The sequence below is a fragment of the Centruroides vittatus genome, unplaced genomic scaffold (assembly GCF_030686945.1).
Source record: "Centruroides vittatus isolate TY-2023 unplaced genomic scaffold, ASM3068694v2 scaffold_1015, whole genome shotgun sequence".
NCBI classification, from domain to species: Eukaryota; Metazoa; Arthropoda; class Arachnida; order Scorpiones; family Buthidae; genus Centruroides; species Centruroides vittatus.
Window position 1 is genome coordinate 3102916 of NW_027122666.1, and position 26587 is coordinate 3129502.

A 26587-nucleotide genomic window follows, 5' to 3' on the forward strand; every position below is an offset into this window, starting at 1 on the left:
CTTTATATTGAAAATGAAAGCATGGACCCTTATTTTCTACATTTACATATATTACATTTCTGAATTCTTTATCATAATCAATATAAAATGGCAAAGTTTTATCAAAATTGGCCCATCAAATTTTGAGAATGAACTCAATTCTATAAGCCACGTAGAAGATATGCTTGCGAACTTGAGGCATCACACAATATCACTTTGTCACACGCACTCTTGTATAACAGTTTAATCTATGTATTATAACTGATATAACCAAGTTAAAAAAATTATGTGTATTTATTGTTCTTAAAATTCACTATTCATTTTAAACATAACTTTATTATTTCTAAAAAATTCTTCATGCTTTTAATAGCCAGATCATTTTATATAATAATCTGAGTATTGAATAAGAAAGAAATCATCTACCTTTTATAACAAATTTCCTAACTAAAAATACAGTATGAAATAACAAAAACAGAAAGATAGATAAATATATAAAAATTTTAAATTAAAATACAAATTTTTTTTACAAAGTTGTTTATATTTAATAAACTGGAGATGAACTATATCCTGGACTCCATCTGTTGAATTAATAGCACAATAGAAAGGTTATGTGAATTATATGTGAAAAGAAAGGAGGAGAAATATATAAATCTGACAGAAACTCAAAGGTACAATTCATCTGGCATAATAAGGGACATAAAGTACTTAAAAAAAGTAAAATTCTTTCAAAATAGAATGTCCTTTGATAATTGTAGAAGGCCCAGTTTGACATGAGTCCAAGTTGCCAATATGTTGTCAAGCAAAATAATAATAATAAATAACAAAAAACAATAAGTTTAGGAATTTTGACAGTAAAATTTAATCAGACTATTCATAAAATCTAATTACTTGTTAAAGGATTTGAGAATGTAAGAAGTCATCATGTTAATTAGCACAAACTATTGAATAACATAAAAATACTTTGTTATATTGGGTGTATAAATATGGCTCTGCCCTTTTTTCAGTAAATATAAGATATTTGTATGTTTTTAAAATGAAATAAAAATTTAATCAAAGTATTTTCCATCAGAAGTTACAACATTTGCCCATCTGTCAGGCAACAAACAGATTCCATGAAGGAAGAAGTCTGGTTGTTTTGAAGCAATCCAGTTATCAACCCAATTTTGAATATCCTCATAAGATCTGAACTGTTTTCCTGAGAGGTCACTCTATATGGATCGAAACAAATAGTAATCCGAAGGAGCGACATCTGGAGAATATAGCAGGTGGGGCAATACATCCCAGAGAAGTTCTTCTAGAGTTTTCTTGACTGATCTTGCAACAAGTGAGCGAGCATTGTCATATTGGAAGACAACCTTGTTGTGTCTTTTGGCATATTCTGAACGTTTTTGCTTCAATGTTTCATTCAATTTGATTAACTGTTGTTTGTAACGTTCAGCATTGATTGTCTGATTTGGTTGCAACAGCTTATAGTACACAACACCCTTTTGGTCCCACCAGATACACAACATAACTTTACTTCCATGAATATTCTGTTTCGGCATTGATGGACCTGGGTCACCTGGATGTATCCATGCCTTCGGTTGTTTAAGATTGTCAAAGTGTATCCATTTTTCATCTCCAGTAACAATTTGGTCCAAAAAACCTTTTCTTTTTTTGCCTTTGGAGCAATAATTCATATATGGTTTTTTGACATTTAATGTCTCTTTCTTTCAGTTCATATGGGACCCAATTTCCTTGCTTTTGAATCATTCCCATTTCATGTAGAAGTTGGGAAATACATGGTTGAGAAATATTTAAAGCAGCAGCCAGTTCTGATTGTGTTTGGCAAAGATTGTCATCAAGTAATGCTTCCAATTCTTTATCTTGAAATTTTGTTGGTGCTTTTCCATGCTCTTTGTCATGTGTATTAAAATAATTTTTTTAAACTGTCGAAACCACTCTTTGCATGTTGTATTGGATGGAGCATGTTCACCGTAAATTTCCAACAGCAAATGATATGTTTCTCCTGCATTTTCTTTAAAATAAAATAATGAAGCAAGACTTCTTAAAAATGCTGTTTTCCTGGCAGAAAACTTGACATTTTTAATCAAATAAAAATAATTATTATTTGCACTTTATTTTGAAGACTGCTTTAAAATTTTTCAAATAAAAGTGTTGGCAGAATCAGTTGCATGCAAGCAGTACTACTAATGCTGTCTATTAAAAAAGAGCAGAGTCATATTTATACACTCAATATAAGGAAGTTTAATATATAAATATATGGAATTTTTCAACTTTCTGTTAAGATGTAAAAACCATTAAATAAAGTAATGAGAGACATTTGTTTTTAGTAGATCTAGCATTTTGCAAAAATATCTGATCACTACAGTCATTATGATTTGCCATGTTTTCAGATTTTGTCAAAGCAAGATAAAATAAAAATAAAAATTAAAATAAAAGTATTTCCAGTAATTAGTTAACATATATGCACAATTCCAAGTTTTACAGAAAAAGATTTAATACTTGAGTATCAATTTGTGTGTTAAAAAACAAATGAGTTTTTGGCTAACTGCAAAAATTTATATTTTGTGCTATTTATGTACTGTACATAGACTTTGTGGTTATTTTTTAAAAAATTACAATGATGATTATCTTTACAGTTACGTGATTATGAATTAGGTGCTATTGTTAACAGAGATCTTAGTCGCAGGATCAGATCTGTTAATGGCATAGCTTCACATAAACAAGTCGTAAGATCTGACATCAAGCTTGCTGCTCGAATTATTCAAAATATGGATGAACAAAGAAATCTCTGGACAGATACAGAAACAAAAGAAATGCATGATCAAGTAATTTTATCATGCTTTAATTCATTATTAATTTTTTTTCCTTTTTTTAAAAATAACTAATGTATTTTATGTTGTTATTTTAGAATTTTGGATTAGTATCAAAAAATCCTCTGTTGAAAAATATAACTGACTATTTGATTGAAGAAGCCAATGCAGAAGAAGAAGAACTTTTAGGAATGTCTGAACAAGAAGAAAATAGAGATGGAGAAGAAAGTGGATGCACTTTGGAAAAAGATGAAACTCTTATAAAAGTAATTGTGACCAGTCATTTACTTAATTGATTTTCTATTTTTATTCTTTGTGATTTATAACTGAATTATTTAGATTTTGTGTTTAAAAATATAATATGTATATATTACGCTTACTGGATACATTCCTTGATGCAGGGAGCAAAACCATCTCCCAAAAAACAAAACACTTAGATACAATGAACATAAGATTACAAACAAAATTATATATTATTACAATAATACGTATATATTAACCTAATCTGTTTAATTTATATTTCAAAACATAAACTCTGTCTGTTATATACATTTATTATAATGTAATAATACAAATTTATCTCAGTCACATTTTTCCTTTCATACAACACATTCATTTTTTAATAATAAGTTTTTAATCAAGTATTTTAATATTTGATCAGATATGTTATTTTTTATGCAGGTACTTGATCGACTTCTGTTCTACTTACGAATTGTACATTCAATTGATTATTATAATCATAGTGAGTATCCTAATGAAGATGAAATGCCTAATCGTTGTGGCATCATTCATGCTCGTGGCTCGCCACCTTCCAGCAAAGTTACACAGCAAGAAAGTAATTTTTTTATGTATTTAAATTATTAAAAATTATTTGATCATTTGTTGCTATATTTAAAAGTTTAATTAATAAATATTTATGTTACTTTATGTTTTAGTTAATGATTATGTAAGTCATTTTGAAGGAAAAATTTTACCCTTTCTTCAACCACAAGTAAAGCTTAGTGAAGAAGAAGCTGTCAAACTTGGAAAAAAAGACTCTGCAATGTATCCTTATTTTGAAAGAACCTTATTTTTAGTTTTTACAGTTATGTTTATTTTCTATTAATTAATATAATGGTACAATCGAAACTGTGTTGTTATTTATATTTGGTATACTGGCACAATGAAGTGGCGTTTAATCAACACTGGGCAAGTTTTCCATCTTTATTTAGTTAGTACGCTATTTTACATGTGCGTTTCGGGCCTAATTAATATAATATTAATATTAAAGATTGTACAATAAAACCTCTACCTTGAATCTTCTTTATTTTAACTTTATTGATTCTAGTAAATACCCTATATAATGTAGTTTTCTACTTCTAAAGTCAAACAAAATTTTAAGTAGCTCAACACTGCCCCTCATTAAGTTGAACTAGTTAAATGCTTTGGGGGCCAAACAACCTATTAACTTCTGTGACTCCTTTTGGCAAATTTACTGGTAAAGTGGTTTTAATACAACTAGATAAGCAAGCTAGTGAAAATCTGTTTAAATGAAATGGACATAATTCATTTGTTGTGATATACCATTTACTCGTAAGCAGGGTTTCCAGTTTAATGGTAAACCTACAATATCTAATGGAAATATTGAAATTTGTTGTAATATACTGTATTTACTTGCATATAAGACAAGATTTTTATTTATTTATCACAGCTTCAAAATCCTGGGTTGTCCTATATGTGTGAATGAATGATTCTTTGCATTTTTGCAAATAATTTTTGTGAACCGTGTATTCGCATTTTTTTACTGGATGCTTACCCTCTTGTATTTAAAAACAAGTAATTATGTTGTTGATTTTACAAGATTTTTCCTTAAAGTTTAAAATGCTAGTAATTTTTGCAGGACAATGTGTCCATTTACGTTCATTTGATATTTTACTTATGATTAAATGAAATAAAATTAGAATTGTATTAATAAAACTAATTTTCTGTATTGTGATCTTTAAAGTCACACCTCATTCTATATACAAGGTCGTCTTATATTCGAGTAAATATGGTATTATGCAAAATTTGATTTTTGAATAAATTCAGTATAGCATAGAGAGAGAATTTTGTCATGTGCTTAAATTCGTGATATTTATTTAAATCATTGTAGCCTGATATATTGTTCTACTAATGATTAAAATAAATATATTTAAGTTCACAGTATTTATTTAATTCTATGATATATTTATCACAGAATTATATTCCCACTTTTTATATTTTGCATTTGAATAAAAATATTTTCTATTTTTCATATATTGCTATATGTGGAACTTTCCATTGTTCAAACTGGCTAACTTCTGGTTTTTTAAAATTCAATATTTAGAGATTTTACTGTAATTAGTCTTCTTTTATGTCATAATTATTATTTAAATTTTAGTACAGATATTTTGTTATTGAAGGATTATATTAGTTTTCATATAATTAATTGGTAATCACAATAAAGTAAATTTGCTAAGAAATAATACAAATATGTCATCTTCATGTTCTGATCCAATGTTACATTATTATATCTTAAACAGTATTTTGATAAAGATGTCATTTTTATTTATGGGTTAAATGACCTTTTTATTGTAATTGGGCTGAAATTTGAAAAAACTGTAGACCTATAAATTCCCACTGTTGTTCATCTGTCTGTCTCTTTTCATAATCTTGAGAATGGGGTTAGATAGATGAAAGACAAGACCAGATATGAAAACCTCAGAGACAGGAAGCCCTGATTAACTATATATGAAATTCCAATGCAAACCAGAAGTCATGTTATTTCAATTCAAAAATTTTTCCCTGAAAGGTATTAGATAGATGACTGGCACGACTCTATTGTTAATGGAAAAGTATGATGTACAAAGCACTACTAATTTGAGTGGAGAGCATATATTGTAAATAAATCAAAAATATGATTAAAAATTGCAGCCCAGCATTGTGACAATGTCACATTAAATAATTGCTTGTAGAATTTCAGATATTATAATACAAATGATTTTATATTAATTATGTGCAATGAGAAATTAAATGAATTTTTAAAAATGCTTTTCACTCAGTTTGAGTGCTGAAAATAGTATTGAATATTTAATGCAAACATGCCTTTAAAAAACTATGAAATTCTTAATGCAAATGTTAAACACAGTTAATGATAGAAATTCACTTTTGCAATTATTCTGAAATATTTTAACAATATATTATGATAATATTTTACAGAAAATTATGAGCTTATAATTTTCTGTCTCAGCTTATACAATATTTAACATAAATTGCTGACAAAACAACAGTTAAGAGAAGGCAAAGATATGAATGGAAATGAAAAACTAATATTTTTAGTAATTAAATGCAGAAAAAGTTTCTCAGTTATATGCAATAAAAGATGAATTGCTGAAACAAAGTTGTAAAAATAATTTGCCATTTAAGTAAACAGTTTTAAGTTTTACAAATAAATACAACAGTAAGAATTAGATTTAAGAAAATCAGCAATGGGAAAATGCAAGCTAGTTATGTCTTAGCTAACAGTAAAACATTTTAGAAACAGATAAAAAAATTTTAAACATTTGTTGAGAAATTAAAATATAGATTAATATTTTGTTTACAGACAAGTCATGAATATGATTCATTGTAAATAATCATTATTATATAAAGATATTTTTGAATGTCTTATATCTTATAACATTGATTATTTGTCATGAATTGTGATTAATAAGCTTATTTATTTGCAAGTTGAAAAGTGCAATTTTGAATATATTTTGCACTGTCAAATTAACAACAAAAATAAATAAGTTTACTAATATAATTAAAATCAGAAAAATTTATATTACAATATATGCTGTATGCATGGGCATTTTTGCTTACATCATTAATCTATTCCTGAAAATTAGATGTTCTTCAGGAAAATGTTAACCAGGAGTTTATTTTCAGTTATTTTAAATGGAAAAATTTATAATGTATTACATCAACTCAAACTCCCAGTTAATTTCTGAGAACATAACATAAATACAATTCTTATTTGATAGATAATTTGTACTGCCTATAAGTTACTATCACATCTGGTTTTAAAATTATAAAATACTTAATACATTGTTTTCTGATTACCAAGCAGTTAATATAGTTCTTAACAAACAATTGTTTTGTATGCAGTGATATAGTTAACAATCTTCATGCTGTACTGCTGATATTACATTTATGATAAGGCATGGCAAATAAAAAAAACAAGGAATAAATTAGAGAATTAATCAATCAATTAATTTTCCAATCTACAGAAGTGTGTTATAATTATTATAGAAATATATACTGGTTTCTGTAGAGTATATCAATTTTGTATAAGAAAACGTTATAATTTAATGAAATAAGTAATTTATATCTTATAGGAAAAAATTTCAGAATTAATTTTAAAGTGTTTTATGAAAATTTTCAAATCTCAAATTTTAAAATATAGTTGTTATATCCTTAATATAGTTTAGTGAAGTAGAGAAATTTGTTCAAGCTAACACTCAAGAATTAGCAAAAGATAAATGGTTATGTCCATTATCGGGGAAAAAATTTAAAGGCCCAGAATTTGTTCGAAAACACATATTTAATAAACATTCAGAAAAAGTGGAGGAGGTGAAAAAAGAGGTAAGTTATTAATTTTAGAATATTTCTATAAAATGGTCAGAATACTATCAGTATGTTTTTAGTACATTTGAAAATGCATCCAATATAGAATTTAGATTTTGACAGGAGGAATGCATTTCTTCTTTGTTTTGAGGTTGACATTAATTAATTTAATATACAATTATTCAGATTGCAATTAGTTTCCCTTTCCCTATTCAACACTGGCTGGAGGAAAGAGTAGTCCAACATTATACAAATTACATAGTAGTCCAATTAACCAAATTTTTAATGCTAAGATTTCCACTGGAAAAAATTTACTTCTAAAATTCATCATTTTGAAACCTGTGGCACTACAAGCAGAAAATAAATACACAGAATATGTGCAGCACACATATGCTATGGTCAGTTTCTAGGTATAAAACTTCATACAATATGTGAAATGCTACTCATATGGCAGATCAGCTTCAAGAGAAGAGCATGTTCAAGCATGGTCAAGACTGCTTGAACATGTCTTCTCTTGAAGCTGTTTAATGAAAACAATGCTACAAGTGTACTTTGAGATTTATGACATTTTAAGAAATTGTGCCAAAGTTTTTCATTGCTTTTAGTGCCACAAAGTCCCATAGTAGTGAATTTTGGAATTAAATGTCTGCATATAAAATTTGGTTGAGTTTGGACATATTTCTATAGACAACATTGAATAAATGGTACTTTAAATGTGATCATTCTGTGTATTTAATAATGAATATTATTAGAGGTCCTTATTCTATTCTATACTTAAAATTTTGCTTTAACACAATTGAAGTCAAAATTTCTTAGGTTCCTTCCTAAATATTTTCAAAAAAATTTATAATATTGTTAATAAAGTAAATTAAATAAACTGTTGGAAGCTGATGTAGATTTTGTTTTATCTTTCTTCAGTGTTAAATAAACTGAATATTTTACATTCAGCAAAGTATTAAATATCAAATCTTCGTAGTGTATTTTAGATCTAGGTTACTTACCCCTTGCTTTTCTATTGATTCTTTTCATTGATCCTGTTACTTAATCTCCAAGATCTGCTAATTTCTTCTTCAATTTCAGTATTCTTAAATTATATAAAGCAACATTTGGTCTGACATATTTTTTCTATTTTATCTGTCTTTTTTTATTTTTAATATAGAATCTTTATTGAGTTTAATACTTATTGTTTATTTATCTTATATCTTATACATAATACCTTTTCATCATACCACAAATTGACAGTTCACTATTCTTTTAGTATTTGCATTTACATGTATTTTAAAATCAGTTGTATAGTTATTTCAATTTTGGTTCATTCATATTGAATGTAGTCAAATAGTAACACAAGGCATATGATATCAAAGAATTGTGGCAAAATTATTAAAGAATCATTCATATCTTCCAATGCAATAGTGAGAAGCTGTTAAAAAATAGCATGTTAAATTGAATTGAAGAATGCTGGTGGAATGGAGCTTTCTAATGAAACTTGAATACTTTGAACAAGTTCAAAATTCTTAATCTTCCTTACACACCGGTGATTCAATCAAAAAATACACTTACGTAAAACCAGATAACCGGAGTGATTAGTATTCGGGTCGCAAACGTTTTCGTAGCCTCTTCTAGGCTCTTCAGGCTTAGTAGTAATAAATTCGAATATATTCCTTTTTGAAAGAAACGAGTTTCGAATTCCGTCACGTGAAAACGTTCCAACATATTTTTTAAACGAAACGATCGCTGTTCTGTGTAGCGCGCATGCGCTTCGAAGCGGCGAAGATGTTAATGTTTACAAATTATCTTCCAGCAGGAACTGCCACGCTGCTGAAAGTGCCAACTCGTCTTTAAAATTGATGCATGTGGTGTTACATCCTGCTCTGTATATTTCCATAGCTTCCAATAATTTGAGATGTTCCGGGTGGTTAGTGGTGAGGATAATGCGAGCTGCGGTAAAGTCCGCCGTGACTTCTTGATCAGTGGCATATGTTGAGAGAGCTGTTGTGAGCCTTTTGTGTGCTATGTCCGCCTTATGTTCTTTAATCCTTATCTCCATTGTACGTTTGGTGGAGCCAATGTAGACCATATCTCTGTCAAATCTGTGGTCTCTGAGGGGGATGGTGTATATTCCCGGTAGTCTGATTGGGTTTGGAGGATCTTTTCCGTTACAGAATATTTGGAAAATGGTCTGGCATCTTCTGTAGGCTATACGGACTTGACATTTTTTGGATATCGTAGCATATATCGATTTTAATCGTGGGTTAAAAGTGATAGGGATCCTTTCAGTATTGTTTTCTTGAATATTTAAGCGCCTTTCTGTCTGATTGTTACTCTGTTTCTGGCTCTTTCTGTACTTTCTACATAGTCTCCTTATCAGGTTGGTGTATCCGTGTTCTACCGCTATTTCGTTTATACGTTTGATCTCCTGATTTAGTGCCTGGTGAGAGGAGGAGTGCATAAAGGCCCTCCTAACCAATGCTCTAAAGGCTGCTATTTTATACTGAAATGGGTCACATGACCCTATCGGAATATACATGGAGGCAGTATCAGTTTTGCGATACACCGAAGTGTGTATGTTTGGCCCTTCCAAAGCAATATCTGTATCTAAGAAATGGATTTTAGAGTTACTATGCTGCTCCACCTCAATTACCAGACCGTACGGATTTTTGTTCATCGCTTTAATAAATTGATCTATATTCGGTTCTGTCTTCCACAGGATGATGACGTCATCAATGTATCGTTTATAGAGCAGTATGTCGGGTAGGAAGGTAGGAAGAGTGATGTTTTCCAAACGTCTGACCACCATTTCGCACAGATCCCCCGACACCGGGCTCCCCATAGGAACACCCTTATTTTGCATGTAAATAATCCCTCTCCATAGCAAAGTGAGATGGATGTGCTTGAATCGGGCTATCAGAAGTACCAAGAAATCTCTATTCTCCGCCTTGACGAAACTTATATCCACAGAGAATTAGTTGTTCCAACAGCATCCAAGTGTTTTGTCCATTGAAAACGCTAAACTCGTCAACATCCAACATAGATTGAGCTGCAACTTGAGAGAAAGATATAACAAAAAAGTGCAGTGGATTTTGCGCTTCCAAATTCCCAAAAGGTCTAAACAAAACCGATATCCTTTCGTAGTATGGGACGACATTCAAGTACCATCGTTTGTCAAGGAAATCCTAGCTTTTGGACCGTCATACGCTCCGCCACCTTCGGAAAAAAACGGCTACAAGATCTTACATTCCGGATATGGAGATCATCTTAAAAGGACTTCCAAAGAAACAAAGGGAATATTATAGATGGATGGCAACCTTTAAGTTGAGACAGACCAAAGAATCAGCCGAAGTTTATTCCCTCCGTGATAAATTACGGAGAACGTCTAGATGGTTACGTCACAATCGTATCACATTAGTCAGAGCAGACAAGGACAAAAGATTAGTATTGATGAAACGTGATACCTATGAGAGGCACTTGAATGAATACATCAGAGAGACCCAATGTACAGAGGTCCAAGAGGATTATATTGATAAACTACAATCCAGGGTGAAACAGTTAGCCAACTCGAAGCTCGCCAGCAAGCTAAATTTAAAGAATATTATCGTGGATGCCCCGACGCTCCTAAATTGTTCGCCTTTGCTAAGACACACAAACAGGAGCAGAAGCTAAGACCGGTAGTAGACAAGGCCAGGGCCCCAACTCGAATATTAGAGAAAGCCACACACAACTTGCTCACCACGCACCTAGAGGATTACGAGTTTACCATATCCAACTCCATTGAACTGATACAACAGCTTAAAACTCTCTCCTCCCCAGTCTACGCTACAGTATTGGACTTCAGATCATTATATCCCTCCATTGAGCTACCTCCGTGCTTCTGCGCACTAAGAGACTTCCTGTTCTCTAAGGTCAACGATACATCACTACACCGAGAGGTTCTGGAGCTGGCACACTTGATTTGTTATAGCTCGGTTTTTCAATTCAATGGGATTATTTACATGCAAAATAAGGGTGTTCCTATGGGGAGCCCGGTGTCGGGGGATCTGTGCGAAATGGTGGTCAGACGTTTGGAAAACATCACTCTTCCTACCTTCCTACCCGACATACTGCTCTATAAACGATACATTGATGACGTCATCATCCTGTGGAAGACGGAACCGAATATAGATCAATTTATTAAAGCGATGAACAAAAATCCGTACGGTCTGGTAATTGAGGTGGAGCAGCATAGTAACTCTAAAATCCATTTCTTAGATACAGATATTGCTTTGGAAGGGCCAAACATACACACTTCGGTGTATCGCAAAACTGATACTGCCTCCATGTATATTCCGATAGGGTCATGTGACCCATTTCAGTATAAAATAGCAGCCTTTAGAGCATTGGTTAGGAGGGCCTTTACGCACTCCTCCTCTCACCAGGCACTAAATCAGGAGATCAAACGTATAAACGAAATAGCGGTAGAACACGGATACACCAACCTGATAAGGAGACTATGTAGAAAGTACAGAAAGAGCCAGAAACAGAGTAACAATCAGACAGAAAGGCGCTTAAATATTCAAGAAAACAATACTGAAAGGATCCCTATCACTTTTAACCCACGATTAAAATCGATATATGCTACGATATCCAAAAAATGTCAAGTCCGTATAGCCTACAGAAGATGCCAGACCATTTTCCAAATATTCTGTAACGGAAAAGATCCTCCAAACCCAATCAGACTACCGGGAATATACACCATCCCCCTCAGAGACCACAGATTTGACAGAGATATGGTCTACATTGGCTCCACCAAACGTACAATGGAGATAAGGATTAAAGAACATAAGGCGGACATAGCACACAAAAGGCTCACAACAGCTCTCTCAACATATGCCACTGATCAAGAAGTCACGGCGGACTTTACCGCAGCTCGCATTATCCTCACCACTAACCACCCGGAACATCTCAAATTATTGGAAGCTATGGAAATATACAGAGCAGGATGTAACACCACATGCATCAATTTTAAAGACGAGTTGGCACTTTCAGCAGCGTGGCAGTTCCTGCTGGAAGATAATTTGTAAACATTAACATCTTCGCCGCTTCGAAGCGCATGCGCGCTACACAGAACAGCGATCGTTTCGTTTAAAAAATATGTTGGAACATTTTCACGTGACGGAATTCGAAACTCGTTTCTTTCAAAAAGGAATATATTCGAATTTATTACTACTAAGCCTGAAGAAGAGCCTAGAAGAGGCTACGAAAACGTTTGCGACCCGAATACTAATCACTCCGGTTATCTGGTTTTACGTAAGTGTATTTTTTGATTCAAAATTCTTGTGTTAATTTCTGTTTTAATAAAAGTTGATGAAACTAGCCAGTAAAATACTTTAGTATTTTGACTTATAAAGCTGTAAAAATGCACAGTAGTAAGGGCCAGTCTATTTACTTATTGAAGGGAACAAGTTGTTTGATGAATCTACTATGCATTACCAAAAAAAAAGCTCTCGAAATTTGTAAACTTCCAGAGCTCCAACTGAGTACAATGCATTGCCTGACTAAGATATGTGAAACAATCTGTTTCTTGAACTTAGAAAAAACCTCTCTTTTGGTTACGTTATTTCAGACTTAGGGTAAAAGAATTCTTTTATGAAAACACTGAATTTATAATTTTTTATTTCATTATTTTGTCAACCAGTCAACTGTTACTCTCTAATATATACTTTATTTAACATTTAAGTCTTGTGGTTTTATATTATAGTTTCATAATTAATAATTTTTTCCCCTTTATAATCATTTCTTAATTTTTTAGGTTGAATATTTCAACAACTATTTATTAGATCCAAAAAGACCACAACTTCCTGAACATCCTTCCAATCGTTCTATGGGACCCGGGTCAAATATTGGACGAGATATACATCCAATGATGGGACCGTATCATGGAGGAGCAGGAGGATATCCTCCGATGCCACCACCTTACGGTAGTAATTACAGGGGACCTGGTGGACCTGGATTTCAAGGTTAAATCGTCAGATTAATTGTGTTTTATTATTCTCTCTAATAATTAACTATTTATTAAATTTTCTATACAGGATATGGTAATCCAGGATTTGGAGGAAGAAATAGTTTTGAGTCATATTCTCGTAGTGGCTATAGCAAAAGAAATAGTTATGGTCGGTAAGTTACGTAATTTGCATTATTTCACCGAGGTTGCATTATTTTTTGTTTAAAAATTAATCCATTCCTCAATATGCAACATACACATATAGTGAAACCATACTTCTATGGTGTTAAAAATTATTTTAGTCTGATTTACAAAAACTCCACGGGAATGGGTTAAACACATTTTTGTGTTTATATGTACTGTAATTTCTTTTCCTGTCTGATGTAGCCTTTATTAGATAAATCTATTTCTTTTATGAAATACATTTATCATATGTGGGAAGATTTTATTACTGCTTTATTGCTTTCCTTTAACTTGTTTGTCAAAGAATTATTTCCAAGCATTTTAACACAGCATGCCAGAAAGCCCTTTGCTTCATTTTCTTTCAGTTGCCCTGATCCTCGAGAAGTGATCGCCTATCACGATCTGGATAACCCACAGGACGTGGAGATATTTTAATTCGTACCTTGATTTTGTATATATTGAGATTTCGATAGGCATTTCTGCTGTCATAAATGCTACTCAAACAGTGTGCAGACTTGATTATGAATGGGAAAAATATCTAATTACTAATTTTAAAAAGCGGCATAATAACATTGATGTTACTGTAAGAAAGGAACGTGTACTGTAATGTGAGTATTTGCATCTTTCCATTTCCAGAAGAAGTCCTCGTTCGGAGCCCCGAAAAATCATCACATACAGAGACCTCGATGCACCAGATGAGTTTGACTTCTTATAAAAACTTTTAGATCATAAAACATAAAAGTCATTGTGTAATTTAATGTAATGTAAGACTTCACTGTCATGTTTTTCTACAGTAAAAATAAAAACATTTCATCAAAAGAAAAAAAAATCATTTCTTCAAAGTAGTTTCATGTTGTTGTATATTACTATAAATATTTATTTAATATTTAGCTATAAAAAAAGGCTAAATAATAATGTAAATAATACATTTTATCTAAATAATGATAATCATTTTAGAATTTACATTATCTTAAAATTCATAATAGATAATTCTTATATTTAGAATAATGTAGCTTTTTTATTATTATTATTAATAAAGCAATTTATTTGTTTATTCTGAAAATGACCAATGGATAATGTGTTTTTATATAAAGAAAAAGGAAAATGTGAAATATTGTTTAATAAATTTATTGCATAATTTATTATTCAAAATTTGTAGTTTGTCTTTTTCTATGATAATTTTGTATTTAAAAATATTTCATTGTGAACATCGAAACGCAGTAAATAAAAATATTAGTAAAATGACAACATTTATAGTAGAACAAATTTTATTTTATTTATAAACAATTCTTTCCAGACATGCAGAAAATTATCTTAAATTTTCAAGTTGTTACGGACGAGAGTTTAGTTCATTCTATAAAAGCAATTTTACTATGATCTGTAGAAAGAATTGCGTATTTAAAAAAATATCTTATTACTGTATTTTATTTTACAAGAGTAATTTGTTGTATGAAACCATTTGATAAAGCAAAAATTCTAAATAGCAAAACAAATTCTCATGCATTTTAACGAATGAGATTATATAATTTTATTAAAATTTTTTAAATTAAATTTTCTCTTACATTAAACAACAAAAAGCTACAAAAGGAATCACAATAACACAGCAATGTGACGATCGTTAAACTTATTTGTAGAATTATTTAAATGTCGCTGCTAGGGTTTCTTATTTCCCGGTCTTTTGCTTGTCCCGGGATTCCGGGATAAAAGTGAACTGTTTCCCGGGATCCCGGGAAATCCCGGGATATAATAAATTATTTTTAAAATATAAAAAATATCTTGAAATCGAATGATATCATTATATTTTATTTTTTAAAGTAATTTAAGTGTTCTACAACCTCCAAAATCGTATTAATAATGATGTGTAAAATATGTATTAAAAATACCTTTGAATTACGTAGAAAATTCACAAATAAAAAAAAATTTGTTAAAGTTTGTTCGAAACTGCTTATAACAAAAATTGCCTACGAATTGAGTTAAAAATTTAAAGAAAAAAACTGAACTTTGATCAAACTTCTAACTTAGAAAATGATATTTTTTATTTAAATAAAACATAATACAAATATTACTGTAAATTTTTATAATGAGATTTTAAGAAACAAAGATGGTCGATACTCCGATCACTCAATCTGGTTCTTAATTTGGTAATAAAAAGTCCTGCTGCCGAGAATGCCCTTTCTGATTCAATCGATGTGGGTGGAATCGTTTTTAACGCATTTAACAGAAGACAGATGTTGTGTGTTTTTTCACCTGTAGCCTCAAAGATTTCTATTTCGTTCTCGAGACGCGTTTCAGTACTGCTTTTGTTGTCCACTTTTCTTGATCTGTCTATCTCAGCTTCTTTGATAGCAGCATCAAGCTTTTCAGCTAAAGTCATTGCAGATGAGCTTGCGACATCTGGTAGTTGATCTGTATCACCGGAAGTAGAATCAGTAGATACTTCAAAAAGACGATCTAACATCTGTTTTGCTGATAAAATTAACATAGTCTTGGTTGGTAAGGCTGGCAAACTTTTTTCACTTGGGAAAGTTGAAACTTTTCCATAATTCTTTCCACTATTGAGATATTGTATGAGGCCAGTCAGTTTTACATTTCTTCTCTCTGCTATGCGTCGAATAAACGACTCTTTTAGTCTTCTTGAAAAAGGTGTGTTTAGTTGATTTAACTCATTTATAATAAAAGAAAAAATACCTTCCGATGAAAGTAAAGTCGATCCTCTGTTGCCAAGCTTTTCTGCTCCAGCTTTTAATGGCTGCAGTGATGCCACGATGTCACGAATTACAGTAACTTCTTGTTTGTCAAGATCAAAATTGTCCGTATCTTTATTACAGTCAATGATTGCTTTCGATATGGATGATCTTATTTTAATAAATCGCTCTAACATGGCTAAAAGGCTATTCCATCGGGTTTTGGAATCCAGAAATAAGTGCAAATTTTTCCCATGTTCCTGTTCAACGTATTTTTGTAAGATGTTATTCTTTAAAGGTGATTTGCGAAAAAATTTTGCTATTTTTCTAACCTTATTAATGATTTGAGAACAGACGATTTCATTACCTAGTGTGTCATGTAATTCAAATGAAATATCTATATCGAAAGGATCTTCAGCCAAACGCTCACACAAAACACTTTCAAAATCAATACTATAACTAAAGTCTTCTTCATCTTTCTCAATATCGTCATTGCGCTCTTCATCTTCAGTTTGAATTTCTTCAGAAAGAGGGACTGCTACTGAAGTGGTTGACTTTTGGTACAAAACATCACATACCGCTAAATGAATTCCGTGTGCATAACATAACTGATGCTCACATTCAATTAACCTTCCAAATTTCACCATTACAGCTGCACCATCAGTAACACAAGCCACCACGTGTTTTTCTAAAGATATGTGAAATTCTTTTAACTTTTCTTTGATTACTTGGACAGCAGTTTCTGCAGGTAGAACATTGGAAATCTTCACCATTCCTAAGTTCCAAAATGTTCCGTCACTTTTGTGTATGTTTATATTTAAATACCGGCGATTGTTTAGTGAAGTATATTCATCCAAGGATAAACTAAACCTTGATCCTCCATTTATTTGGCTATCAATTTCAGAACATAATCGTTGTTTGATTTGTTTGTAATGCGAATGGATGAGATCCATTACATCTGATGGATTTTTTGGTAAAGTGTATCCTCTGTCTGTCAATGATTTTCTGATGAACTCACTTTTTGTAATAGAGTTGATAGAGATGCCATCTAAAGTCGCAAGTTTTGTTACTATTTCTTCACACGTTTCTTTTTTAATAAAAAGCGATGGTAAGGTTTGTTGAGAGGCTAATCGCTTACTGCTAGTTTCTCCAGTTTCCTCGGCTGTACGCTTAGTACTAGTGACAGATAATTTGTCAATATTATGCTTGTTACGCAGATGTCTGATAAGGCCGCTTGTTGAAAAACCTTTACACTTTATCTGTGTTTTACATTCATTACAGGTTGCAAATTCTTGTTTCAAATCCTTAACGAAATATTTCCAAACAAATGATTCTGACATTCTTGATTAAAGGGATTGGTTACGAACAAAATAAATTATAAATTATAACGTAGTATAAATGTAGATAATAGGCGATTACAGGAAAATCCTTGAGTTAACTCGCAGCTCACAAATTCACAAAAGGAAGTGTGACATATGCACAATTTATAAATAATTTTAATTTCAGTTATTCACATCAGATTTGTTAAATTTTACAGGATTGTATTATCTTTCAACTTTAGGGGAGTAAAGCTTTTTTTATTTTCTCCCGCGAAAGTAATAGATTCTACTAGTCCCCCACTTTGAACGACAACAAAGTGCTAATCGTTTTATTACTTTGTTTTCAAAAACTCCCTTATCTGTCAGTAGTGAGTTAAATGACTAACAAATTGTTTTTGCACTCGGGGGAATGTTTTCTTTTAAATTTAACAACTAGTATTGACAGTAATGAAGTCTATAATTTTGTTTTTAATAATTAAAAAAATATTGATAAAATAGCCAAATAAATGTTCGGGTCACAATTACTAAATGGTATTGCTACGTAATAAACATAGATTTTAATTGTTGCAAAATTGAAAGTATTAAATTTGTAAATAGCGTCCCAACTGAATAAAGTAATGAATAATCTGCCAAGTATTGAATAATGTCACCGTAGTGTGTCTGTAAAAAAGCAAAGTAAACTACAACACGGTTTCATCAGAATCAAAAGTATTAAATTTCTTATCGTGTTATGATCGCGAGACAGCACAGCGATAACACCGAGCGAGAAAATCGCGTTGTCAAAAAAGCTGCAATAACTTATTTGAAATTAATTGGGATTTGGCCGGTCATTGAAACCAGGAGAAAAAGATAGAATGTGTAGTATTATGGTAAAGGTTAAACGTTCCACATTGTTATTTTATTCAATTGCAATTGTGCTCATAATAATCGCGAGAATACAGAGCTCTCACTCTGCCAGATAATTCACTGCAGGTGGTAGTAAGGAATTGTTTTTCGCAAAATTTCTGTAAATATATATATATATACAAATTTTTAAAACCTCTGTTGGAATCACTTCAGAACGTATCAATTGAGGATTACTACAAAGCCCGCAGTTCAACAATTATTTATTTTTGAGACATATAAACAAAAAAAACTAATAAGCAGGCTTAAATTAATAAATATAAATGCATTCCGGCATTCTGACAGTTTATGAGTTAATTATACTTTCTATTTGTAAAATTTCTTCAATCTTAACACAAAATAAGAAAAAAGTGAACTTTTAAAAAAATTGCGGGATTTCCCGGGATGAGAAAAATTTCCCGGGGTAAAAAAAACAGCCGGGATCCCGGTTCAGAAACCCTAGGACTCGCTGCTTTAATGTAAATATATGTAATAATGTATAAGATGAAAACCGAAAGAAAATTTATGTGCATTGTAGACGCTGTTACACCTTTTATTAGTTTATAATGGAAAGGGTTTCATTATAAACTAATCAAAGGGTGTAACAATGTATTGAAGGAAAAATTAACCGTCATATCTATTCGTATATCAACTTCCGCTTTATATTTGCTTGCCAGTTAAGCCTGTAAGAAAGAACTTGCCTTTATTAGCAAAAATTAATCCATGCAAAGCATCACTCTAACGTTCTGAGTAGAATGACGCCTTTACCGCCTCGTTCAAAAATTAAATGAAAATTGTATCCAACGGATTACGTATTTAACTTTATAAATAAATTTTGTGATAATTTTAAAATTATTTCTTTACTGTATTATAATGGCATCAGAAAAATCTGATGTCATTATAACGTGAAACTTTTCTTATGCTTATACTGATAAGTGTGCATAAAGTTACGATGGACGTTTTTATATGTAAAATACGTTGTGCTCAAACTATATTATCAACGCTAGTGTTAGGTTTTACTACAACAGTACAAATAAATGCTTATAAGCTTAAATGAGCTTATAATGCATCAAATGCTTCACTGCATAGGTATTGTGAGTGAAGCATTTGATGTGCTTAGATATGCAACCTGAAGCAATTTTTCAACTTTCATGACGATCTAGCCCGATCTCAAGCCATGGATAAAACAAGGTTAAAAGAACAAACTATGTAAAACAATAAGGAATTTGTTAAAGAAAACTGTAATAAATTATTTTTACGTGAATGTTTTACTTAATACAGTATTAATTTTACTATTGTATTTTTTTCCTTTTTGAATTCGGTTTCATCAGTACATTGTAAATTGCAATGAAAGACGACGTTTTCGTTATTTCTTATTTGTGTGAAATTTTTATAATCTTTAAATGAAGTTATTTATCTTTTCCCTACCAAATATGATTGGTTATCCGAAATTGTCCCGCCCAGATTATTTGAAAGAATCGATGTTCTATTGTACTATGAATTAGGTAAACGATGTAAGTTACCATGTACTGTACCTGCATACCAGAGAGAATTATCTCTTTTTGGAATATGTTCTTGATCTAAAAAAAATCGTCATTCTCAATGTAAACCCAAAGACCACGTGATGACTGGCGATGACTGGAATGTCGCTACTCTGATATCTAGGTACTCTAACTGAGAGTATATAGGCCTAAAGACAATGAATGATATTGCCTGTCACACAGTAGGGCTGGCACTCATTCTGTTCGGAGGCAAGCTGCCAAACAATACGACGCACTGACTTGCAACACTGTACAGTACAGTACGTGTATACATACAAGAAAGACTTCGACCATACACGGGGTGTTTAGCCGGCGGAAAAGAGAGTAAGGGGAAGAAAGGAGGGAGGGGAGATAGATAGTAGAGAAAGGTAGGATCCCTCTGAACGGCGTACGTATGGCTACAGTACCTCTATGTTTGATGTTGGCATGCCGTTTTTAGGCTGCAAGGCTGTAGTCGCCCGAAGGGTCTAAAAGAAAACTTGAGTGTAGCGAACACCAATGATTGAGTGCCACCACGAATAGCTAAGCGTAGAAGTTAGTGCCAAGTGGCTGTTAGTAGGAAGACTTATATCTACTTAATACTAATGAAACTTAACGAGTGCGAATCTTAATACTACTTAACAGCTAGACAGACAGCGCGAAAAACAAACGAACACAACGATAAACTAGAGACGAACGTACCGACAAAAGAAACAAGCGAGACCCCAAATTTCTTTTTTTATTTTTATTTATTTATTTTTTTTAAAATTAACTTACTCTCTAACTAAACTAACGTACCGGACGAACCTAACCATTTACAAATTCTAATCTAATTTAACTTAACTTAGCATAACGTAACCAGAAACCAAGCTAAGAGTCCCTAATCTAACTTGCAACTAGGACCAACTTAAACTAATTGAATTTAGACTGTAAAAAAAGACGGAAAATAAGAATTAAATACGAAGTTGAAAGGCAACTATAAATACCGACAGTTGAAACAAAGCAAAGAAAAGCTAATTGCCATCCCCCCGGCGTGAGTGCTGTCAAGTGCTCCACTAAGGGAAATGAATGCGAGTAGATTATGGAACATTGTACGCGTGTGAATGAGTTGGTGCTGGTTGCAAGGCCAGTTGTACCAAGAATAGCAGCTCTCGTTAAACTATCCCGAATGTGATTGTACCTATTGCAGCGAAAAACTAAGTGAAGTGGTGTTAGGTCCTCCTGAATACTACAATTGCATTGTGGATTGTCCCAAGGTTAAATCTAGGCAAGTATTGCTTAAAGTTGCCATGTACTGTAAGTAGCTGAGTGAGGGTGTAACTAGGGTAAAAGTGGCGAAGAATCGCAGTAGTGTCAACCTTGGGGATGAAAGTGTAGGTGAGCCTACCAGTGGTATCATTGTCCCAGCTGTCTTGCTAGAGACTGAAGATTTGCATCTTGATGTGAGTGTTGATGTACAGTACGAAATAGGAATGTACAGTACATCAACAATGAAAGTACTAGTGAGTGAAAAGTTTGCAGCTTGTTTGGCAAGATGGTCAGAGGTCTCGTTGCCGAGAACCCTCACATGACCCGGGACCCATTGGAAGTCTGTTGTCTAAGTATCTGAGAATGTGGTGTATGAGATAGACGAGTTTTAAGCGGTTATCAGACTTCGTAATCCTGTGTAAAGCTACCCTACTGTCAGAATAAATGCAATAGTGTAAGTAGTGTCTTTTGTCCTTCCTACGCCTAATGTGAATTAAGAAGGATGCACATATGCGGCGCGGCAAGGAAAAGCGGCAGAATGACGTCACTTTCCCGTCGCAGAAGTCGATTTTGTGCCGCTTTTCTCGCGTCGCAAAAGTTGGTTGAATTCTATTTTCTGCGGCGACCGCCGCCAAGACGCGTTTCTATCAGCCAATAACAGTTCGTCTGATAGTCACGTGAGAAAATACAACACGCGGTGTTTTAATGGCGGAAAGTTCGACGCGGTTAACCGAGATAACTAACATCAGAATAAAAAGGAAAGGATAATAAATTTAGCACAAATTCTGCACAAATTCTACACAAATAATCGAATATAAGATAATTCAAAGAACAAAACAACCGAATCTTACTCGGAATAGTATTCTTTATCGAGGGATCTTAATCGAGGAATAGCGTATTTTGTACACCAGTTCTTTCTCGATCCAAGAAAATATCTAATCCAAAATCTTTGGCAAAATCTAGCTAAATAAAGCAAGCCGTACAAAACAAAATTTGTAAACACGTGGATAGCGACTGTGTCGGTATCGTTCGCCATCTTGAATACTGAACGCGTGCGCAGAAATGTAAGCGGATTGCAGCTTGTGTGGTTGCACTGCAGCGCGGCGAAGATGCGTTTGCGACACCGCTTTTCCTTGCCGCGCTGCATGTGTGCCTCCTCCTTTAAGCTCATATAAGTAGCTAAAGTTTCCGCTTGTGCTATTGAGCAGTATGAACCTAGACGGAAGCAAGGGTTGTAAAGCTCGTGGCGGAGTAAACTACAAAAGCGGCATCCACTTCGTCACCCGTCTTTGGACCCGTCAGTGTAAATCATAAACATGGTATGATCACCTGGATCTTCGAAGTAAACGTCAGGGGCAAGCTGGTGGGAGGGGTGGTAATCGTAAGTCGGGAGGGTATTTTTGTCGATGCTGAATTTTTTGATATCATCGATCAAGGTCAGACTGGGGGAATCTTGCCTACTCTAATCATTGTGTCGACATCCGAGTCGCTATAATCTCGCCAGGGTAAGATAAGGAGATTTTCCTGCCAAATAATTACTTTAATTTCTAAGTCGATAGGGGTTAAAAAACTTAGTGTACTAAATACAGTTTGTTTTAACTCTGCCCTGTGGGCACTAAGAGGGCCTCTTTAAGCAATCTCATTATTGGTTCGACCAGACCCACAATGCGGCGGCCGGGTGGTGAGGGATGGAGCCCGACATATCTGAACGGACCACCCGAAAAATTCCTGGGGATTTTTTGACCCGTTTGGATTCGATCCCGGGTCCTCCAGAGCGGTAGGCTGTACTAAATACAGTATTAATTGCATTCAAATGAAAGTTATTAGTATTATTTATCATTTGAAGTACAGTAGTATTAAATTATTTTTATCCCTTATTCTGTCTTCTTTTTTACATAACAAATAAATTTTCAGAAATAATAATACATTATGCATTTATTTGCTTTCTGAAAACTCTTTACAAGTCTAAATTTATAGAGAATTCTGGGTTAATTATTATTAATATTACTTAAAATAATTTAATAAATCAACATGCATAAAAATTAAAAATAAATATTTATCCCAATAATAATTATATATTATAATGTCTAATATTGAATATTTTTTCAAATTTATGTTATTTGTTTAAAAGAAATTATAATTACTGGTAAATTTTTAACGTTATCATTACTCATTTCGTGTAAATGCCCGTAGATGCATATTGATAGCGATAATTTTATATCCCACGTTCTAATATTTTATAAATTAATTAAAATTAAACAGAAAACATTCTCTTAATCAATATCTTTCGCAATTTAAAGTTTTACCAGTTTAATTTTTCGAAATATATCCTAATTTCGAAAATTAAACCAATTATTTTTTATAAAAATGCCAGTTCTTGTATTTACTGATATAGATGAACCAATTTTAATTTTATCTGCTGTAGTTTTTCATCGACATGATAAATTTTATTTTTTATGAAATAGACTTATCGATATGAAATTTATTAACGATTTACTTTGAAACTTTCCAGGTTGTTATTTTGTTTATAAAAATATTCATTATGTAGTAATAAAAAGTAATTCGATTATCATTTCCATGTGTAATGTAAATTTTCAGATTAAAAAATACATTTTATTAAGTTTGGTAACGCAACACTTGGGCGATCCGCCTAGGGGAGGTCTTTTTAAGGGTAACTGGCCTCTATTTAGGCGTTACAGACATGGAGAAAACCCGGAAAACTCCATGTGGCCAGCCCGTCCTGGCGAGATCCCAACCCACAACCGAACTCCTAGTGTTTAGGGAAAGGAACCGCTTGGTCACTGGTGGGCCTGAAAGTATATAAGTAGCTAACTAAATTAATATCTTTCTTGTATAACTTATACACATGATCGCTATATTATAGTGCTCATGGTTTTGGCACAAGGCGCTATTGGACTGAACTGTACCAAGAATTGGTAAAAAGCCAATTGAATCTGCAGAAAAAAAAATATAAAGACAAGATAAAGTGAATAGGTTAATGACGAAAATACAAATACATATACAGTATTATGCAGTTTATGCAGTCTGTGCTATCGGGTTATTAAAGGAATCAGAATTGTAAATCTGGCACTCCCTATCAGTAAATCTGATAGGGAGTGCCGATGTAATATAGTTAGGTTTTTAAAGAAAGAATACAGGGTGGGCCGTAATTGTCTTTATTTTATTTTGAAGCAATTGTGTTGAATTCGTGCGCTTTAAATTACATGTTGTTATAAATCATATCCCGATGAAGGATTTTTATTCTCACTTTATTTCAATATGGTCGCCTGAAGTATCAACACATGCTCATGAGGCGTTTTGTTTCTTCAAATACTTCGCCATTTCTGGTGTCACAGTCGCCATAATTCTGTTCACAAACTACCGAATAGAGAGCTTCGTCTCATAAACGTGATTCTTCACAAAACCACAAGAAATCCAGGTGGTAATGTCAGGCAATCTCGGAGACTGCGGGATATCGCTGCTGCGCCCAAACCAGTGTCCAGAGAAGAGGTAAACCAGAGTTGCACGAAATTCTCGCGCTGAATGGTGTGGAGCTTTATCGAAATGAAAGCAGACTTCATTACTAAGCAAATCCTGTTGCCTTTTGTCTGGAAGGGTGATTTCAGGCAAGACAGCGCTGTAATGGTGTCCCCAGGAAGAAGATAAGGTCTCAGCACAGTCAGCTTGGAGAGAGGCACAAGACGCTAATTCTTGAAGAATCTTGTTGATATTAACTCTCTGCGAAAGGTCGGCTTTGCCCCTTATGCGGCAATTTCATCGATTCATCCCTCGCAGGCGTGATATTTGAAATTTTTCATGGGATATGTTTTGTAATATCATAAACTGTACTTTAATGTGTAAGAATTTCAACACGATTTGCTCAGAATAAAATAAAAGGCATAATTATGGATCACCCTGTAATTATACATTTCCAAATATAGGTATAGTTCATGAAAAGCTAAAACCTCTTTCAAAAATCTGCTTTTATAAACGTGTATCCTAAAACTCTGCACAAACTTCAGTAGCGATTTTTGGTAATTGCACATGTGCACGAGACAGTATAATTCTTTCTAGAATGTTCTTGATTCCACTTATCGAAAAAGTTTACATAAATAACGTTCCATTTTAAATATGGATTTATTAAGAAAATTCGATCGAAGAAATGTAATTGGCAGATTTTATGCTGAATTTTTTTTAACAAGACCACAATGGGGCGGGCGGGTGGTGAGGGACGGGCCCGACATATTTAGACGGACCACTCCCGAAAAATTCCTGGGGATTTTTCCACCCGTCCGGATTCGATTCCGGGTTCCTTATGCTAAAAATTGGCGGAAGCGAATGTGCTGGTAAAAATTTCTATTTCACCAAAGAAGGGCTCGATGTATATCTTTCAAATAACACTGCAAGTTCTCACTGATGCTTCTGGTTTAGGTGGCAATCAGTCAAAGGGAGTCACAGGCTTTCATTGCCCATCTCCTCTCTTCATCACCAAAGAAATATATGGCAACGGATGTATTCAGAAGAGGCTCGTACCCTTCCTAAAGAAATACTACTCTTAGATCAAGGATGTGTCTTCTAATTAGACATGGCACCGTTCATAATCACGAAACAGTTACCAAATTGAACCATCACAGAATTCGATAGGCCTGCCGAATTCTCCCGTGAAGCCACTGTTCCACAACTGAGACCGATTGAGAGATTCTGGTGCCAATTGAGGCCAAAAGTTTATGAAAATGGTTAGAAAGCTGGATCCGCGAAGGAATTAAAGGACAGGAGCATGGTCAAACTTTGCCACTTCAAAACTGACCATTTCAGGAGGTTAATGGAATGTGTTAAGACTAAAGTTCGAATTGCATTCGATTGAGATTCAGTCCAGATCATCTCATATGATATTAAACAACTTATCTGCGCTCCAAAAATCTTATTTTAAAATAAATAATGAATTTGAAAGTTGTACAGACTTTTAAGATACACGCCCTTACATCCATAGTGGTAACAATATCTTGCCACTCCTTACATTTTACGTCTGTTCGACATCATCTATACGTTCAACCAACATTTAAGTGTACTGTAATTTTTAATAGAAAATACAATTAGATAAACAATGAAAGGAATTTCATACAAACTATAAAAAATTAATCAGGTAAAGTGTTTGCGTTCTCGTTCATATTCATAACAGAAAGCGATCGTGCTGTGCTAGGAACCATACGTTTTTTATGATTTACTTATTTGTATCACAATGCTTATGAACCTCTACCCTTACTTGAAACAGAATAAATTTCAATTAGCTCAAAATTTATTAATTAAGGGTGACAAGACGTCGTTACTAACTATGTACTGTACATACATTAGTACTTTAAAAATGCTGTTTTCTGTA

General features: G+C 32.9%; 1 protein-coding gene across 2 annotated transcripts in view; it reads left to right on the forward strand.

Moving 5' to 3' along the window:
• Positions 1 to 14402, forward strand: part of Ars2 (arsenic resistance protein 2) — a 56184-nt gene extending 41782 nt beyond the window's left edge. Inside the window, exons 13-20 of one of the 2 annotated variants that reach the window (XM_067283891.1) lie at positions 2622 to 2810; positions 2894 to 3061; positions 3477 to 3630; positions 3731 to 3839; positions 7262 to 7415; positions 13183 to 13390; positions 13463 to 13547; positions 14194 to 14402. In XM_067283891.1, the coding sequence (XP_067139992.1) occupies positions 2622 to 2810; positions 2894 to 3061; positions 3477 to 3630; positions 3731 to 3839; positions 7262 to 7415; positions 13183 to 13390; positions 13463 to 13547; positions 14194 to 14272 (1146 nt within the window). In that variant the 3' untranslated portion in view covers positions 14273 to 14402. The other variant, XM_067283892.1, reaches the window with a different exon arrangement.
• Positions 14403 to 26587: the final 12185 nt, after the last annotated feature.